The sequence below is a fragment of the Magallana gigas genome, chromosome 5 (assembly GCF_963853765.1).
Source record: "Magallana gigas chromosome 5, xbMagGiga1.1, whole genome shotgun sequence".
Taxonomy (NCBI): Eukaryota; Metazoa; Mollusca; class Bivalvia; order Ostreida; family Ostreidae; genus Magallana; species Magallana gigas.
The window spans coordinates 43,452,262-43,472,562 of NC_088857.1; the positions used below are offsets into that span (position 1 = coordinate 43,452,262).

The 20,301-nt window shown below is 33.5% G+C and overlaps 1 protein-coding gene across 10 annotated transcripts; it reads left to right on the plus strand.

Moving 5' to 3' along the window:
* The first annotated feature begins 1,176 nt into the window (after nucleotides 1-1,176).
* LOC105341801 (substance-P receptor) lies at nucleotides 1,177-16,006 on the plus strand. 10 transcript variants are annotated; one of them, XM_011448519.4, is made up of 4 exons: nucleotides 1,527-1,716; nucleotides 8,628-8,852; nucleotides 10,988-11,272; nucleotides 11,960-14,089. In XM_011448519.4, exon 4 carries the CDS (start codon nucleotides 11,961-11,963, stop codon nucleotides 13,008-13,010), a length of 1,050 nt encoding a protein of 349 aa, XP_011446821.3. In that variant the 5' UTR covers nucleotides 1,527-1,716; nucleotides 8,628-8,852; nucleotides 10,988-11,272; nucleotide 11,960; the 3' UTR covers nucleotides 13,011-14,089. The 10 variants fall into 10 exon arrangements, 8 of the variants coding, with proteins under 8 accessions (XP_011446821.3, XP_034337503.2, XP_011446819.3 ...); XM_034481612.2 differs by having other exon boundaries at nucleotides 8,746-8,852; XR_004604054.2 differs by lacking the exons at nucleotides 10,988-11,272; nucleotides 11,960-14,089 and adding an exon at nucleotides 14,461-16,006 and having other exon boundaries at nucleotides 1,177-1,716; nucleotides 8,746-8,852.
* Nucleotides 16,007-20,301: the final 4,295 nt, after the last annotated feature.

Sequence of the window (20,301 nt, forward strand, 5' to 3'; positions counted from 1 at the left end):
TTAGGTACGGAAGAATAGTTTAGTACCCCCCCCCCCCCCCGGATTAGGATTTTGAAAATTTTTGGAAAACTTTAATTTTCCTTTTTTTTTGCTGCTTGTCAAGATTTTTTGGATGTGTCTGGCCCCCCCACTTTCAAAAACGATGCTACGTGCCTGCATTGTCAAGGTAATGCATTGTTGCATGATATGAGAGTTAATCATCTTGAATCGAACAAGAACATGAGATTTTTTGTTAATAACGCCGTAAAATAATCGTCCTTATTGTTAAAGATTTTCGTTTTTTCTCGTTATTTTCAAATAAGTGTTTGAAAAAGTGATGTAATAATAGTGAAGGAATTAAGGCATTAATATTCATATTTTACAAAGTAGGTGCAGGGGCTGGCCACAGAAGTTTGTTAACGTTACTCAAAAAATTACAAAACTAACTAGATAAAGTTTGGCATTGTAAAATAAGATGAGGAAGAGCGCAGGTCTTTGTAACACTGTTTTTAAATGACAAGACGAAAGATAAATAATGCATTACAGCACCGGTGTTTCTTCTCGGCAAAACAAAAAATTGGGTGCTTTTTATTGTGAGCTTGTAGTTTAAAAAACCCCATAACTATCAATGAATAATCGCAACTTCAATTGAAGTTTTGAGGAAAGTTATCAATATTGTAAACAACAAAAATAACGGCAACTCTAATATGAAAACTCTGAATAAATGATGTGTGTTTTATGATATTAAAAAATTTCATTTTTTGGATTTGATCTATGATTCCATGCTTTAAAAACATATTCGGGCTCTCAGTATTATTTAATATGAGTTATTTTTCATTATTGTTTTAAAAATGTAATAATTGTTCAGACTAAATTTTTTAAAAATTATTTATGAAAATGTAAAACATGTGTTAGTATTTTTAAAGGTATGGGCAAAATATTACATATACTATAATATAAGATTATATTTGCATTAGAACACACACAAAAATATACATGATCCTTAATATAAATTTTGGTGCAGCGATTCATCTTGATAAAGACTTACAGTCCGTTTCTTCTTTAAAAAAGGAAAATACAAAAAATCCCGTTATATGTCAATATCACATCACATCAAATTAGCATTTACCACGGCTCCCCCAACAAAGATTATCATGGTAGCATATTTTACGTCGATGATTACGCCGAGTTTATCTAAATAACATAGTTATCATTAGCGCTACGTGGAGAATTGATTCACTACTTGTTTAGAGCCATTAGGGAATACCCTCGTCCGTCTATCTACGAGCCTCGTGTGCAAGACACCCTACTTACTCTCCTTACGCTGGACATGCAAAAACTAGCACGAAACCTTTGTGCATTCATTCCTTTAATTATAAACTAATTTCCAAGCAAAGCACGTGGGAGAGACATATGATTTCCATCAGTTTTATCATTTTTTAAGTTTTAACTGCAGAAAGTGCAATAGCTTTTATTTGTTTTGCCATGAGATTTGTTGCCAGTCGGTGATTTTAAGTAGATAGCTAAGTTTTATCAGAACATGCTGTAATCGTCTGTTAAGAAAATACATTTATCGTATCCGAACACATTGTGCCCCTCATTAGCCGAGCCAATATTTAAATAGGGCTTGATATAAAGGATTCGGGCCGTCTTCGATTGCTGTTTGATTGTTTTGGAGGAAATCGTTCCCGTTTCTTCTATGATTCTCCCAGATTTATATCGTAAGGACAAGTTGGGGTAAGACCATTCTCTCTCTCTCTCTCTCTCTCTCTCTCTCTCTCTCTCTCTCTCTCTCTCTCTCTCTCTCTCAAAATTTCCTTATTCTCATACACATAATATACGACATGGGAATCATGTGTGAATTTTTTATCTCTTCAATGACAGGTACTTGCACACTATTTTGTATTTTAAAGAAATAATTAACTAAGCTATGTCGATATTTCATTTTTTTTCAAATTAGTTCAATTGAAAGTGAAATTTACTTACATAATGCATAATATTAATTTTACAAGATTGATAATTTTAGTTTTCTTAACATCTAGCACTTTTGACACATTTTTTAATATCTCATGAATTTTTGGCACTACAACATGATATGATGAATTCAGCTTTAAGGTAACTCCGTACCTATAAAATCATGGGTTCAAAGTTAAAAACTTAACTTGTTTTTAACTTATTGGACTTGAATTTCATCAAAAAATGAATAAAATATATATGTATCCATACTATTTAAGATGTAAGGTAATAAAAAACAAAGGCTCATGAAATTATCATCTGAAAATCACACTTTTTTTGGTTTAAAAATTAAATATAAGTGGATGGATACTAATTGTTTGTCTATTTAAATTTATTACTTACTATGCCAAAAAACTAAAATTAATTAAAAAAAAAGAAAAAATTGTTTACATTAGAAAAATTATAGCATTTAGACATATCATCTAGAGAAAAGTAGAACAGAGTTATTCCCCTTTGTAATTATTGAATTATATCGAATATAAGGATGAGAAACGCTTATTGATTATCTCCAAGTAAACAATGATTTGAGTTTTTGATGTGCACCTATGATATCATAAAAATTACAAAGCTACTTGCAAGAATTTTAATGAATTCATGATTTATGTAAAATGTATGACGTCACAGGAGGGTGGATTTACTTTAAAATGTACGATATACTTATTTAAAAGTTTATACGTTACTGAAAAATTCCACATGCTTAAAGATTCATCCTAAGAATTATATTTTGTGTTTGTTAGATTTTTAAATCAACTTGGATTCAATAAATTGTATTAATATTCTTTAATTTTTTTTAAATCAGAATTTCATTTTGCTAAAAAAATATATATCCGCTAACAAATATTGTACAATGCGAGGAGAAATTTTAAACAGGTGTATCTGTGCAAGATTTCATCTTTGTGGATAAAATCAAGATTATAAGCAGGTGAATTCGTCATCATAAATAAATCTTCTGTATCACAAAAAGGCTTATATTATACTTCCCGCCTCTGCGTAAGAGATAAGGGATTCCTGCTCTCCTTTGGGGTTTTTCTGATCTCGAAAATGTTTCACGAAATACGATGATATCAGATATATAAATTCACTGGAAGGAATTTAATATAGTGATTAAGTGATAAAATGAAAATGTGCAAAATAATGGGATGCAAAATCATGCATTGAAAAGTTTTTGCAATACAAATATCAACTTTGTTTACATTTAGTGTGCATGGAAGTAGGCAGAGTTTTTGTGGAACACAATTAAACTGATCTAAAGGTTCTTCATCTAGCCGGACTTTAAGTTGACTATATGATAGTCTTTAAATTAGACAGAACACTTAATCAAACTAAAAGAATACACTCAGACGCAAGTTCAAATGCACGAGTCCCTTTGTTATTGGTTGTCTAGGGTGTGATGTACATGTATTTTGTAGGTTGTCTGGATAGGTAAAAGAGTTTACTATAGAGGTCAGCAATGTTTGTACAAGAGTCTAGCGAGTGACCGCAGATCGTTGCCAATGGGTACATTATCGACTCGGCTCCCTGCGTTACAAAAATAAAGATTGTTATGCATCATTAAAATTTCTTTGAAATCAAAAAACATCACACTTGAATCGTTGGAGAGGTATGAACTAAAGCATTAAACATTAAACGAAAAGCTTCATACCTAAAGATTGAAAATTGGATTCATAACATTCTGGTATGAATTTGAATTTTCAAGTGATAATATTAACCTTCAGAATTATAAAATTGTTAGAACTCTTCAATTTCTGATATGTTTCCAAAGATATAAGCTTAGTTAATCTAATATCTAATGGTTATTCTTCTACCAAATAGTTGCTCTAGCTACGATAGTATTTCTTTATTTAAAATAAAATAAAACAACATTTATAAAAAAATGGCTTCGCTCATTTTTGTCGTGGATTAACTATTAGAAAAAACTTTCAAATGCAAAACATTCGTTTTTAAAGAATCGTTAACATATCCGCCAGTAAACATTTAATACCATACATAACAAGATAAATCTCTCTCTCTCTCTCTCTCTCTCTCTCTCTCTCTCTCTCTCTCTCTCTCTCTCTCTCTCTCTCTCTCTCTCTCTCTCTTAGACATACGCATAAGCACATAGTAAAACTAAAATTTAAACAAGAATCGGTGTTGACTGTGTAATAATATACTATTGGAGTTTTGTATATAACACAATAGTTAACGATCCACAGAGAGCTTAACCACTGAGTTACATGTGATGTGTTCCGTCAGACAGTAGATTACCTTGCACATATTCTCAAATTTTTTCATAAAATTGACTCTTTTATTGTATAGTTATCTTTTAATCTCTTTCTTTCGTTCTCCTATTTCATCTCAATGTCTTCCTTAGCCCCTATCAAATAATGCGAAATCTCCTTGTGCTTCCCTCCTTACTAGGTAGGTGATTAAATGTCTTCACTGCGATTTTAATGGTGGGTGATTGTCTAAATATCTTAACTGTGACTTAAATGGCTTTTACAAAATTATACATGATGTAGTACGAAAAGGTTGTGTAATTTGGATAACGTGTCTTTTCGGACATAGACACTTAAAAATTGATTATTATTGGATTTCTGTCCATATGTCGCGCTGTCGATTGAATAGTCACCATATATTACTAAAACCGATTTGGTTTGACTTTTCCGATCGCGTCGCGTTCAACTTTTTCAGCTACGTCATACATAAACAATACCCGCACCTTAACCACAGTTTTTTTATTGGTAGATTCAGCTTACCGCTGATTGGCTGCTGGTTAACTAAGACTAAATTATGCACGGACAGAACAACAACATATCAGAGAATGAAAAATTCACATGGGTACTCGTGACTGTCGAAATTGGGCTATTTTTCGAAAGAGTACACTTGTGATAAAACAATACATACGGTACATAACATATATCGCTGTAGCTCTGTGTATAAATTTTGGGTTAGAAAATATAAAGCTACAGTGCATACAATACTTACATGTACAAAAAAACTTTACGGCAATTTGCCGCGTATAAAAATAACACTATTTTTTAAAAATATTTACATCATACCATACCACATTTTGTGAAAATAATCCATTTAAATAATTCTTCGTTTAGTTTACTACTGTTAATAATTGTAGCTTTACCCGCCCCAAACTTTCTCCTATTAAACAACCTTTAACCGTACTCGGAAAGCGGATCAAGAACTGTATTTTTTATGTATGTAAACAAACCAGTGTTCATGTATGGAGCGGGTGATCGGGGGTTCAGAGACAGGTAAAATAAAGAAATCTGCAGTAAATGGTTTGTGGATATTTTAGTATATATATTTACACTGAAAGTGATAGGGCAACAGAAGAGAAACGAATCGGACACTTGCCTAATGAAGACGCACATGTACAAACCTCCTTGCACTCTCCACTTCCGTCTCGTTCTTTCACACCATCGTTCAATACTTTTATTGACTGTCGATTGCCGATCGAAAGGTGTAGAAATCGAGGAATTCATACCTATCACTTTGACTGGCAAGTTAGTAGGTAATACATGTGCATTATACATTTACGGTATTTACATGAAATGAACGCTTAGCACATGCAACTTTTAAATATTATATTTTTTATAACGCCGTACTCTGGACCGTAGCTTGAGGCTATATATGATTGGTTAACTCCTATTTTTAGGCCGAGTTATCAGTATACGCTTATGCAATGCCAGAGCTGAAGGATTTCTCAAACAGTTTATTTCCCCCAATATTATTCATTCAAAATCGACTATCCCGTATGTTTAAATTCTGTGCTAAACTCTCTCTCTCTCTCTCTCTCTCTCTCTCTCTCTCTCTCTCTGTGTAAACGGGCGGTTTTCACACCGGCGGCGTGTATAATTTATGCATGACGTAGCTGACAGAAATGATCGTGACGCTTTAGGAAAAGTCAAACCAAATCGGTTTTGATAATATCTTAATTTAATTCTGACAAAATGGGAAGTTTTAAAGACGAATGTAATCAAATTTCATCGCAAAATTTGTGACATAGTTTCTCTAATACACGTCCATCTGTTACTGAAGTCATTATTCTGGGAAAGAAACAGAGAGAGACACAGATGCAAACTAGCATCCCTGTGGGATATTGGTTTCCAGAAGGGAGAGTAACAGTTCTGTACGTGCAAAAATAGAGTTTGTTTATGTTTATTGCAAATAAAAATGTAAACAAGTGACAGTTCTTAGATTCAGTAATACAGGCTGTGGAAATACCTGTTGCGCATATCTAAACCTCACAAACTGGAACGAGGTGTCTCGCATTTTGACTATGCACAAAACGTCGAAGACTTGCTAGCTCGGGTACTTCTTGAACTTCATATGTCCCCGTTAATATAACCGATTCAAACGCTTCCTTAACATGTTCAAGCTAGGGTATAGTTAAAATTAATTCCTCGTCACCTAATTCTTTGTCGACATACAAACTAAGTGAAATAGGGTCTTCCCGAAATAAAATCTTTAAATCTTTTGAACACAACAAGGTCTTTAACATTCCTTTACACTTTGTTTTCATTGCATAACACTGCAGAGATTGATCATTATCTTTTAGATTTACAGAGACGGGTGTAGGTTTACAAGAAAAGGAACGGACACTGTCTACTTATGTTGCTTATGGAAGCGTTTCTGGACGCTGGTGTCTTATGTGTGCACCATTTAGAACAACACATGCAAAATATAGTTCTGTATGAATAATCTGTTTTATGGAAGACGATGGAAATCAAACTAAAGGCAATGGAAAGCACACATGCAACAAGTTTAGAAAAACAGGGCTCATTTACTAATAATGGGATGACGTTTGAATATGCACGCTAGCTGCTTTTTTCATTCAATTTATTAAATTGATGTCCGTTCTTTTTAGAATGTTGAGGTTATGACCAACAGGCCATGTCCCGAAAGATAACCTCGAATCGGATATTTTGGGAGATAAAATCTCAATCGGAAACTCCATATATTGTATGGGCGAATCTTTTGTATAAAAATTGATATTCTATGTGACCAAGGGCCAAAGTCGATTTCATTAGCTTTGTGAATAACTTTCTGTATTCTGTTGGGAATAGATTACCTTCTACAACAACTGTTTTATACGGAGCTTGATTGCAGCAACTTTGGGTGTATACTTACTAGTATCCAGAGCCAAACAATTTAAAATTGATCCTTCTCGAGATTCTTAAATCCCAAATCATCTATTTAATCTAAAAAAGAAGCTGCAATTTTGTTTCTGAAATGTGGAAATTTCTAAATATTGGTAGATATAGGTATGCAAATTCATGTGTAATAAATGTTAGTTGGTGTAAATCCAATTAAAACTTATATACACGTGATACTTTATGTTAACCTTAATGCGATAAGTGACCTTACACCGTCGACGTAATACATGCACTTCTACGTATGTAGATGACTGTCATATTTCTTTTCATTTTCAACCGGAAGCACTTACATTAGTGCACCTTGATCGTCCATTTGCCTGTTAATGTTTTTCCTTTAAAACAAAACGCTTTAATCTCGTTTGACAGCGGTCCAATTAGGTAAGAAAAAAATCGATCATTTCTTTTCATTTTTGGAGATTTATTGGTGTTGCTTACTTCAGCTTTAATACGAAAAACGTAAAAGTATACTTCTAACAATTAGTTCCCCAAAATGGCACATCAGGGTTTCTCAACCGTACATTATTTGTCTACAGACTGCGAAATGTTGCTGTTCTAAAGTCAATAAGATCAAATAAAGGATTCCATTAATAGGGATTTTATGCGTTATTCAAATCTCTGAAGAAGAAAAATCTGTCCTGCTAAATGACAAGAATTTAGAATTAAACGGTTTTAGATTCAGTGATAACGGTTTTCAAGTGTTCATCAGATTCGGTTTGTCGATCTTTCGTGTCTTAATCTTTGTTCTAAATCCAGTCTTAAATTGATCATTCATTCACGAAACGAAATTTAATTTCAGAAATAAGAAACAGTTAAACGATAATGTCTTACGATGTGTTTATCTCGACAGAATTTATCAAATGATGTTTCGATGCCTGGGATTTTGCGAGACTGATTATAATGATGCTCCTTACAGGGTTAGTTCTTTTCTTAAGATTCGACAGCAAAATTACATGTTACATCGAATCTTTGCTTGAACCAAACAGGAAGTTGTAAATTCGAGATTGGACGCTTGGTCCTTGCGTGGGTCATGATACCAAATGTCGATTTTTTTTTTCAGCGTCTTGTTATGTGAAACTAAATTCGCGCAAAACTTTGTCCAAATTTAATATTTGCATATTTTGGATATAATACTTGCTTTATCAGAAAGTTGATCTATTAATTACTGTAATCGAAAGCTTGTTTAAACATACTTTTTTCCAGCAGTGGTGATTAAAAATTCATGCGTGTAAGCAAGGTGTTGCTTACTTCCGCATTTAGCAAAGAAGTCATGAATAAATTAATTTTAAAATACTGGCGCCCTTTAATTAATGAATTACATTGTTATAGAGTATAGCTCAAACAGACGTAGTTCAATTTTTAATTCCGTGTTGACTTAACAAGACTCCTGTGAACAAAACATTCACAAAAAGAGATATATGCCTTGTATTCTATTCAATCAATGTTTCGGTGATGGTCACGCCGAGTTGATTCTTTATTTTGCAGCTAAATCGTCACGTGCCGTGTACGAGATACCTCGCTCTTGCATTTAAACAGTGCAATGGGCGTGCAGGACCTTCTATGACAGACATGTTTACATACTTTAGTTTGTGACTTTTGGCAGTTCCTGGCGTTTCTTCACACCCTGGTTGTTTACGTTAAACAGAGATCCCAAGGGAATCCATCATGACACCGGCCTGATTGTGTAGTTCCATATTTAGGAAGAAAAAGGTAAGACATTTCATTATATACATAATAATTACAAGCTCACTCGCAAACTTGGTCGGGGTGGAACGAACACTGTGATCCTTATTTTGTACTATATAAGAAAAATAACAGCTAAAAGTTTTCTATGTCACATGTATATATAGTGTTAAATTAACAGTGATATTAGAATGTATTGCAAACTTTGTTGATGGAAACCACGTGGCTGTTTCAATTTCTACCTTAAGCAAATTGCCAAGGGTGTTAAAAAATTACAAGAAATCCCAACATATAAAACCTCTAGTGTTCAGATATAGGTTAGATAAATACCTGGGTCCAGATGGCAAAAACGAGATAAATTTCGGACAATTAAAACTAGGTGGGCGGGTCAATAAAATCAACATAAGGTCACAAATGTGTGCAATAGTGGGTCTCAAGTAAAGTCGCCATACAAAGCCTGCTTAAATCATTGTGGAACATTGATTACGCAATAAAGAAACAATGCTTCGGTGATTATTTGATAACAGAAATATGATATTCAGGATTTTGGCTGTACGTGTGTCATTAATAAGGCATTATGTTTTTTATAGATGAGTAATTTTAGCGAACAAAACGTGTTGTCCAATTATTTCAGGGGTGGGCTGAGCTTATCTGTGCTTATAATCCTAATCGCCGCGCGTTTAGACATTAAATCTTCTTTACAATTAGCTTAAGTGCCCACTGTTGTTGTTTACGCTATCTTTTGCAGTCCACTAGTTAATTAATTCTTTCAACACGAAGTGACTTATTTTCACAAGAGATTAACCCATGTACTTGTTATAAAGTCGGGGTATTTTCAAGTCTTGGGTGTGTAATAGCTTATATATGATTACCAGCTAGACATGTTTTTACCCGACAAGTTCTATTTTTCGTATTTTACTCACATTTTTAGTGAAATTTATTTTTTAAAATTAGGTTCCATTTGTTTGATTGTTTATTTTAGCCCATCGAATATTTTTACAAGAAAATAATATTTAAAGTCCATATTTTGAAAACTGAATTATCATTGTATTATACAAGCCTTAGTACATTTCTTAATCAGCATAATCTTATCTGATATAATCAGCTAATGATTAATTAAAAATTTAAACTGCTAATCTGTCTATTAAACAGTTAAATTATATTTTTTTAATGTTTCTTTAAATAGGGATGTACATATGTAATATGTGTAATGATAACTATCTATAATAATTTATTTATGATTTTCTACAAAAAAGTAATTTTATGATAAGTAATATTCTGTTCGCATTACACACAAACAGCTGATTAATATACGGTTTTTATAAACAACATTATTGCGCCGATAACCAAATTGAATTAAAAAATGTTCACAACTAGCAACAAGTAATTTTAGAAGAGAGAAATGGTTTTTATGATTCATTAGAAGATAACAAACACTGAACATCGAATCGCGCGTTAAAAAACCGCCAAGAGAAAAATAAATCATTTTCTTGAAACGAACTGTCTTTAAATAGTCCAATTTTAACGAAATTGTTGGAATTCAAAAGATAAACATTATTGTTTGAGTTCACTTAATGGGTCAATATTCTTCTTTTATGATTAATTTGGAACTAAATTTCTGTTTTATCGTTTTGTTGACGGTTTAGTAATGAAGTGCCCAAACTGCCAATATTTCCATTACGAGAGCCGTAAATCTTAATCATAACCTCACATTACCACAAATTAATACAAATAAATGGGATTGATGTTGAAATCAAAAATAGCAATCGGACCGTTTGGGTTGTATTTAAATTGGAAATAAAATAAATCTACGCAGAGATTGCAATTGATTTCATCTTTCGAAATGTTACAGTAAAACGTACATATACTTTTGTTAGACCATTTTAGGCATTTGATGTTGGCCTTAAGCTTGACAAATGAAGGTTACTGATAAAATAGCTTGTAGTTTATTCAATAAATTTCGATCAGTGTATGTCAATTCAGCAAATAAAAACTTCGATCTGATAAGAAGATACAAAGACAACTATTTAGAATGCATTCACCAATCAATACTTCCGTTGTAATTTGATAAAAAGTATCATTGTAAACTACCAAAAACGATACCGCTGGACATGTTAGAGAATTGATCAATCAGTAATTGATTGATTTTGTTTTCCTTTGAGTGAGGTGCATTAGGACCAGAGTAAGCGCGTTACGCAGGCTGTCCACCATAATGCAGGACAAGATCATTATCATCCCCTGATTGTGCCGGAACTTTTTTTCCAATTTTGATATTGTTCACTCTCCGTTTTAAGTGACTAAAAAGCGTCCCTTCAATTAACCACTGCTGTGTGTCGCGTGTCCTGTGTCTGCCTAAAATTATTTCCACCATCGGACCACATCTCGTGTCTCGCACAGTTTACGGACTATAAGGCGCCTCCAGTTTTTGAACATCCAAAAGGAAAACGGTAATGTCTTTGCTTCCTTTACAGGAAGATCACTTCTTGCGTGATGGTTAATGAGTTAATTGCTATGACGTAATTAGAGTGCAACATGTTCTTTGAAATTGATTGCATATACATTTGGCAGTTTCATAGATGCATAGCCCGTTGATAGAACCCTCCTGTTGAAGTATTTTGCTTGATATCGGAATCTAGTTTTCTTTAGTTAGATCTGTTCGAACCTTTTCGGTGAAACTGTTGGAATATTTGGGGGGTTTTGTATTTACATATCGGAATTTTGAGGTTGGTTACATAACATTTTCGACTTAAGCACATTTTATTCTCTCATTTACAATTCAAATATAAAATACAAGTCAAACGAGCATGTGTGAAATTTGATGTTTCTTTGATTGTGTTGCTATACAAAACCAAGAAAAAGAATTTGACAGTCTTATATTTCGTTTTCAGTCAACGGCATATACCGATATCAGAGAAGGTGTCAGTAATTTAAATGCTAAATTTCAACATCACTTTAAAGATTTTTCAATCTATAATATGATACGTTATACATTGTGCATGCATGATAAAGGGATACACAGTGCTGTTGGAGTAACATAACTTTGATTAAGTAGGACTAAATTGTTGATCTAAATAAGTATGGCATCGATTTAATCATAACTAAATTAATCAAAATGATTTTTTTTTCTTTTTAAGGATGAACACTACAGAATACCAGGATTTTACCACTGTTGCTCCCAATGAAACATGCCACGTATGGTTAAAAGATGCTCTTGGAAGTTTCGATAATGTAACGATAGAGGAAGTCAACGCACAACTAGTGCGACGAAACTACGGGGGCATCGGTCTCCTGTGTACACTCAGTTTTATAGGACTGATTGGAAACACGCATGTATTATGGGTCTACCTGCGCCAGTTCGGGAAATCCAACTACCGGGTGTACGTGATATGGCTGGCAATGCTGGATGTTTTCCAGTGCGCTGTTGTAGCTCCTATGGTGGTCTCCTACTTGTTTTTCCCTGTAACTTTTCCATCTGAAATTTATTGCAAAATATTTCGTTTCACTAATTACTTTGCTGCAATAGCTTCGACTTCCTCCTTGATCTCCATTGCTGTGGACAGGTACAAAGCAATATGCAGCCCTATGAAGAACCAACTAACAAACACACAGGCAAAACTTCTATGTTTCATGAACATTGTGGTGGCTTTCGTGTTGTCTTGGCCAGCGCCTTTCCTCTACGGAATGAGAGAAATCCAAACCGGTATCCCGGGGTTGCATGGTGTCCGCTGTTTTACGGAAGAAAGATTCGAGAAAACGAAATATCAGTTATATTATAATGCGTTACTGGGGCTTTACTTCTTGGCTGTCTCGACTACCATGGTATTTGTGTATATCAAAATCGGACGACATATTCATACCCACTTTGAATTTCAAGCAACTATTCGGCGCCAATCTGCGCGGACTTTGGACGAGGTAAAAAACACTTCCGGTTCTGGTGCACGGAGGTCGACCATCACCCTGTGTCTGGTAACTGTCGGTTACATCCTCAGTGCTTTGCCGCATCATCTGTTGGCGGTGATGATCTTCGTCATAAAGGGGTTTGACTGTAGCCTCTCTCTGACAGAGTCGCAGGTATACTACACGTTCATCTGGTCGTATTTCGTGAACTCCATGGTTAATCCATTCATTTATGGAATCAGAGACAAAAAGTTCCGTTCAGCAGTTAGGCACATATACCGACGATAAGGTGTTTTTTATAACGGTGTGTATATAGTATAAAAGAACCCACAGCTTACTGACTTAGTCAGTATTAGAAAGAATACACATAGCACAGAACGAGAATATTTACATCTTACTGCTGTTTGGATTCAAAATAAAATTTAAACACAATACTTCTTTATCAATTATCCTACTATCTGTAGTGTCCGATTGTTTACAACCCACAACAATTGTCTATGTTGGCTTTTATTTTGTTGTATTTTACACCGGTTATGAAATCCTTGTCCAGTTACAAAATGTATTATGATCAGTGATAATGTACATTTTTTTTTTTTAAATTTGATTCCACCTTGTGAGTTTTACAAGCATATCAGATGGTATATAGACGATGTACTGGTTAAATGCAGTTCTTCTTTTTAGTCATTTTAGTGCCATGTATTCAGCATCTTCGCTAGCCAAGGGTTTTGGACCGAAAACCCTTGGCTAGCGAAGATGTGTATTCAGGTTTTGGGGAAAACAATAATCAATTGTAATTCATAAATCAAAAGGTTAATAAATGTTAGATCAGATAACATGTGTTAAGTGAAAACGTACAGATCAAAATAGATCGTTTGCAATATTGCACTTTTTTCTGTATGTTTTATTGCTTTGCTAAAAACTCCGGCAGTTTTGATTAACAATGGTTTTCATTTAAGATGTAAAATGCAATTGTTCAGAAAACTTCCTCACATGTTGTCTATGAGTGCTACAGTACTAGATGAGTAATCATTCTCAAAGAGAATGATGAGGTGATGTACGATATGAACTTATAAATTATGACACGGGTACATTGTTAAGTTCCAATGTATAAGGTTTATGTTGTTACATTAATCTTGTGTGACTTACAGTTTGAAAAACTTATTCCAATAATAGCTCATATTTATAAAATCTTAAAGAAATGTTTATGAACTGTTTTTTTTTTGAGAATTTGTTTTAAAGTGTGACTGGTTTCAAAGTATTCCTCGAACACGTAGCAATACATTATTTTTTTAATTTGTTGATCTTGATATTTTATTTTACATGCATGTATGCAGATTAAAGCAATAATAAAACAAAGAACAAAGAGATTTGATTCCTCTGACTCTGTCCCATATCTAGGTAAGACTGTGTCCTATCTATTGCCAGAAGGTTGTGGAGTTCCAAATACTCGCGGTACGGACCACTTTGTCTTCAGAACCGTTGGTGTCGTTTTCGTATAGCGCGTAAATCTGAGCGATTGCATTGTAATGCAAACTGCATGTATTTTAAAAGACTCGAAACTGCGTTGAAGATGAATAAGTGTACTCTGATTCTATATAACCTGCACAGTATGAAAATACATTCAAGGGTATCGTATAGCCATTTACAAACAAATTCAAGCCAATCATTTGGTGATAGTTGTTGACATATTTGTTTGGTTTTTACTTGCTATTCAAACAAATGTAATCCTTTTTTATAGCGTTTTAGGTGGCAGGAACCGCCATTATTTCTATATTCCTGGTCCGGATACATCTGATGTTTGATTCAATTAACAGATTGTGTAAAATGACAGTCCTGCATCAAAAAACAGTACGCGGCTTTTGGAGGTGTATTGAATTCAGAGGTTACCGTATCAAATGACAAGTAAATCTAGAAAGCCGCCACAGAGAGCTTTGGTCCAACAACCATTGGTAGCAGAGATACAATCAAATATCTATCAGATGACTTTCGATCGGGGTTTTTTTCAGCCTAATTACAAATTGGATTCTCATAATTCATATTTTATAGTGAAGTATTGTTGTCGTATATCAATATTGTAATGATTTTTTTAACAGTTAGAATAAACTAACTGTATTATTCATCGTATAACGCAAATCAATGTATTCAATAGCAGCACGCACACTTCATATGTTAAAGGGGCATGGTCACGATTTTGGTCAAATTTTATTTTTCTGTTTTTATTATTTGCAATGCTTTAGGAATGTTTTTCTAATGATCAAATAAAGTTTTGGTGCCAGTCGTTGAGTTTTAAAAGCAAGATACAGGGCTCACAATTCTTCGTCATGTAAACAAGGCTTGTGCCCTGTTTTTGTGTACATAGGTTGAATATACCCGTAAAAATCTTTTTTCAAGTTAGTTTGTCTATTTTATTATTCGTTTTAAGCATAAATAAACAGTTCCTAACGATTAATACATTCATTTTGGGTCTAAAACTTGAATTCTCACTTCAACATTCAAAATGTAAACAAACGTTTTGTTTACATAGTGAAAAATTGTAAGCTCTGTAACTCGCTTATATCTCATTAAATGACACTCAAATTTTAGTTGCCTATTAAAAATGCCTTACTGAAGCATTGTAAACATTAAATTCGAAAAAAATTATTTTTGACCAAAATCCTGACCATGCCCCTTTATTACATGTAGTAAAGACAGAATATAGTTACTGTGTTCATTCCGAGCACAAATATAATATTCTTCCGGAATGTTTTAGAACCATTTTAACAAGAGCTTGGACTTTGGGTAGTTGAGTCAAACGGCAATGTGACGTAGGCCTGTCTATTTCACCGTAGGCCACTCAGCCATGGCTCTTTGAAATCAACAGGATGTGTCTGGCTTTTGAGCGAAGACAACGCAATCGGTGCATATTTCGCTTGAAACCAGCGTCATTGCGTGGACCCTGAGGTCCACGCAGAAAATATATAAGCGAGGTTAAACCGGATGCTATGGGGAAAATTCAGCCTGCGCATGAGCTAGCCTGGTTCCTGTGCGTAATGGGTAGCTCAGGGAACCAGGCTAGCACACGTTATCTGAATCGGGATCGGGATTCCGTGTCATATGCACACATAAGTTCAATGTAAAGTTGTCGGTAAACAGAACAGAAACAAAGTATTCCTTTTAAATGATTGGCATGTGATATGAATTATCAGTGTTATGAAATAAGTTAATGATATGCCGAAACTACAACATGCATCAAATAGCATAATTTGCAATGTTTTGTTGTTTTCCGAATACACATGTAACTTAACTTCCCGCATATGGAGAAATGGTGTACATTTTACTAATTTGCATAGCGGCCATATTGTTATCACAATGGCGATTTTTAATACAATAGAATATATAGAAAGGAATGAGAAAAATCACAAAATTTAAAAGATAAGTATTTCGGAAATATTTTCTCCTCATTTGGTTCTCTCATTTACTACATCCAGGATCGGAATGTGCTTGTTTTGTTTACATTAGATATTGAGATGGCGGTTCCTTTTGAATCTGAAAAATCGAAGCGGGGCGTTGTAGGAATAAAGTGTATTTTAGTGATGAAAGGCGTCATGAAGGGATTTTGGAATTATTTTTAAAATACTTGCCATACATAGGTAAAGTAGTTTCTCATATATTTACAAAGTTTGCATTGCAAACTAGTTGTGTCAGAAATCTTGACTCAAATTTTAAAAGTCTTGTCGGTTCCTTTTTACTTTCAATTTAGCATTTTTCAAGACTTTCTCGGTACGCTGTCGGACTTGACTATAGGCATTTAGGCTTTATATTGAATCATTAGGCATATTGCATATTTCTATTTAAGAATTTTCGTTATAAATTGAATGAGATTTTTCAGGTTATAATTCTATTCTGTTTCAAGCTGATATTTTTAGCTGTTTATTTATTAGCCAGTATAGTCCTATTTATAGATTATCTATAATGGTTGGATAGAGAGGCATTCAAAGTGAATTTGAAGCGTGAATCACTGATTGTGGTGACAAAAACATACACAGTTAATTTAAGTATTGCCCCAACACATGTTCTCATTCTAAAAAATTAAAGTTTTGACGTATTCACACAAATTTCCTACATAAAAGGTATGTAATTTTCATTCCTAGGGGAGACAATTTGAAGACATGAATATTAATGAGAACAGTGTCACGTGGCATTTAGCTCATGAATAAAGTGTACGTGATTTCTCCATATGGATTAAATTTTTTAAGCATTTAAGTATGATTGAATAAATATGTCACTGTAAAAAAAGTTAAAATCTCAAGAAAAAAGCATCAAATTATCAATATGAAATTTTTTATTTACACAAAGCTGTCACTGCATAGTTAACAAAGTAGTGCGAATCGTAATGTGTGCGCAAATAGTAGAATTCACCAAGTGTCTGATACTATACATGCATCCTTCATTCATAGATAGATCATAATTATTTTAGAAGTATGCATCCTTTATATTCTGAGATGAAAAGTCAGGGCTAAACATACATGTATACTCAATACAACGTACAAATTTAGTGGTTAAAAGCAGAGGGCTAGAGTCGGTGGAATCTCTAATAATCTTAAGGCTTTCACGTTTTCGTTGAAAACACATGCAAATGGTCCACGTATTGTAGTCCTTTTTTAAAGGACAGCAATTTTTTTAACTTGTTTTGACGCAAGAAATAGATCGTTACATCCTGATGAAAGTCCAAGGTCTTGTTAAAATGGTTCTATATATATAATTTTTTATATTCAATCCATTACGTTTTTGTTAACGAAAAAACACAGAACTCAGAGTCAATGAAGTTAAAAATAAAAGAACTATATATATATGATATGAGTTGAATTTGGCCCCCATTATTCGTCATTTTTTTAAAGTGTTTCGGAACAATAAAATGTCATGTTATATTTTAGAAGAGTTGATATAAAATATATTTCTCACCTATTTATTTGATTTATCTGCACTCACTTGCAGTACATGACGTCAGAAGTGATGCTATTTCTATAACTCAATCAAAATCAGTCGAAAATTGACATTTTTTTTTATCTTTTTACGAATTGGAAATATGGAGCGCATGCTTGAATAAGGAAAAAATTTTTGTCAGTTATTAGTCTTGGCTAGTTACATTAAGCATGCGCTCTGTTTTCTGAAAGAAAAACTGCTTCAAAACAAGCTGTTTTATGCTTAAAATGCAAAAACGGCGGTCAAAGGTTGTCTTTATGATATCATATTTCTAAATTGTGGGCACTTTAATCAAAATGAACATAATGTAAATACATCACATATATATACAAAGAAAACAAAGAATTACAGTAAAATGGTGATGTTCATTTCAGGGGGCCATTTTAGGCCCATATCATATATACATGTAGTCCTTTCATTATTTCATTGATTTCAATTAAATTTATAACATGCTAGCTGCAGGTCTGTAGCTCCCGGTCTGGAAAAAATTCGGATGGACGACCTGGGAGCTATATATAGTGCCTCTCATAATAAAAATCTGAAATTTACAGCGCACAAAAAATTGCGCTAGTTTTGGACTGATAAACCTTATTTTCACACAAATTCTGTGGAAAAAATTAGTATCATTAAATTCTTGATTCAACTTACTACTGATATCAGTACTTTACTTGCCTCAAACTTTCTCTGAAACACGCTAACCGACTTCAGAAATTGAAGTATGCTAAATTCATGGGGCGCCGTTTTAATATTTTTGAGGTATTTTCTGATATCAGAAAATGATTTTTTGATATCAAGAATTCGAATTTCTGATATCAGAAAATGATTTTTTGATATGAAGAATTCGAATTCTTGTTATCAGAAAATACGATCCATTTTTTGATGTCAAAAAATCATTTTCTGATATCAGAAAATCGATTTTATGATATCAAAAAATGATTATTTGATATCAGAAATTCAAACTAATTTTTTGATATCAAGACTTATATTTTCTGATATCAAAAATTCAAATAAAATGGCGAGTAAATTTCACGTGAATACTCCCTTGACCCAGAATTAAATTGCTGAACTACAGAGCCCGATTTGCATTTTAATATTTGTTGTTTTTTATTTGAATATTTATTTAATGTAAAAAATTATTAAGTGTTTTTGATAATTTTGGTCTTATGTGTGGAAAGCGTTAACTGTACGCCAGTATAATTCCTTTATATTATGCGACGCCACCATGTTTTAAGGAATTCCATTCAATATTCACAGGGAATCGCAAAGAAAGCAGTGCTAATCATTGTATATGTGTATACCCTTGCCAAAATGAAATCGGGCTTAGAATTAGGCATACATTATTATTCTTAACATGCATCTACAGGTTTGAAAAACAATTTTTTACAAATTACGAAAGTTGCATCACAGGGAACATTCATTAAGTTGATAGTAATTTTATGTGGGTCTTATTTTCTGATATCAGAAAATACAAATGATTTTTTGATATCAAAAAATCATTTTCTGATATCAAGAATTCGATTTTTGATATCAAAAAATGATTTTTTGATATCAAGATTTCGATTTTTGATATCAACTTTAATTCTTGATATCAAAAAATATATTTTGTGATATCAGATATTCATTTTGATATCGAGAATTCGAATTTGTGATATCAAAAAATGATTTCCTGATATCAAAAAAAGTGTTCATATCTGTGGTAAAATGTCAGGAATTTTTTTGGAATCGAATATTTGTATAGAATGTGTTCGGAAATAAGATTAATCAGTCCAAAGCTAGCGCAGTTTTTTGTGCGCCGTAAATTGCAGTTTTTTACTATTGGGGGGGGGGGGATACATTCTTTGTTTGTTGTATTACATTTCTAAAGGCTAAGCAGTGCTACATGTTATTCTACTTTCACTTTGTGGTTGCAATGCACTTCAGTTGTAAATGAGCAGGTGACCTGGGGTCCTAGTTGAGCGTACGTTTTATCCTTCTGCCACTGTAGCTCCCACATCGTCCATCCGAATTTTTTCAGACCGGGTGTTACAGATCTTCAATTAATAACATGCAAGAAATGACCAGGCACCACCTATAAATCACCCCTCACTTGGCCAGTCAGTCAGTCCGCCTCGTTTACCTGGCAGCTTATTATTTCACGGACAACACACCTGTTCTTTTGAGGTATTTTTATGTTTTGCAATTTACGAGCGTCCCATGTGGAGACGTTTTCAAGGCAAGAAACTCAATATTGTGTTTACATTCTTCATCTGTGAATTCATCATAAATTATACATGTCTGTATGCGCTATGGTTTTATCATGTAAAAACTTTGGAAAAGAATTGAAACCTTGAGCCAACTTTCTATTTTGTTGACGTGGAGTGTCTTTTAGCAGTAATTTTACCTACACATGTCTTCACAAAAAGATCTTTGAAATGAACAAAAGAAATAATTTTATGTAAGTTTTTTTTCGTCGAAAAAGGGAAGCCCGTCTGTTTGAATACTGAACTTTTGTATGTCTGACTCAACAGTGCCATCCAAGGACGACCGCACTGTTTATTCGTTGTGTTTATACATTCTATAACCCCCTCGCGCTAACACCCCCCCCCCCCCCCCAAAGAAAGTTAATAATATATCATTT

Bases quoted from the DNA above. Each gene is read 5' to 3' on its own strand.
- LOC105341801 (XM_011448519.4), top strand. From the start codon at position 11,961: ATGAACACTACAGAATACCAGGATTTTACCACTGTTGCTCCCAATGAA.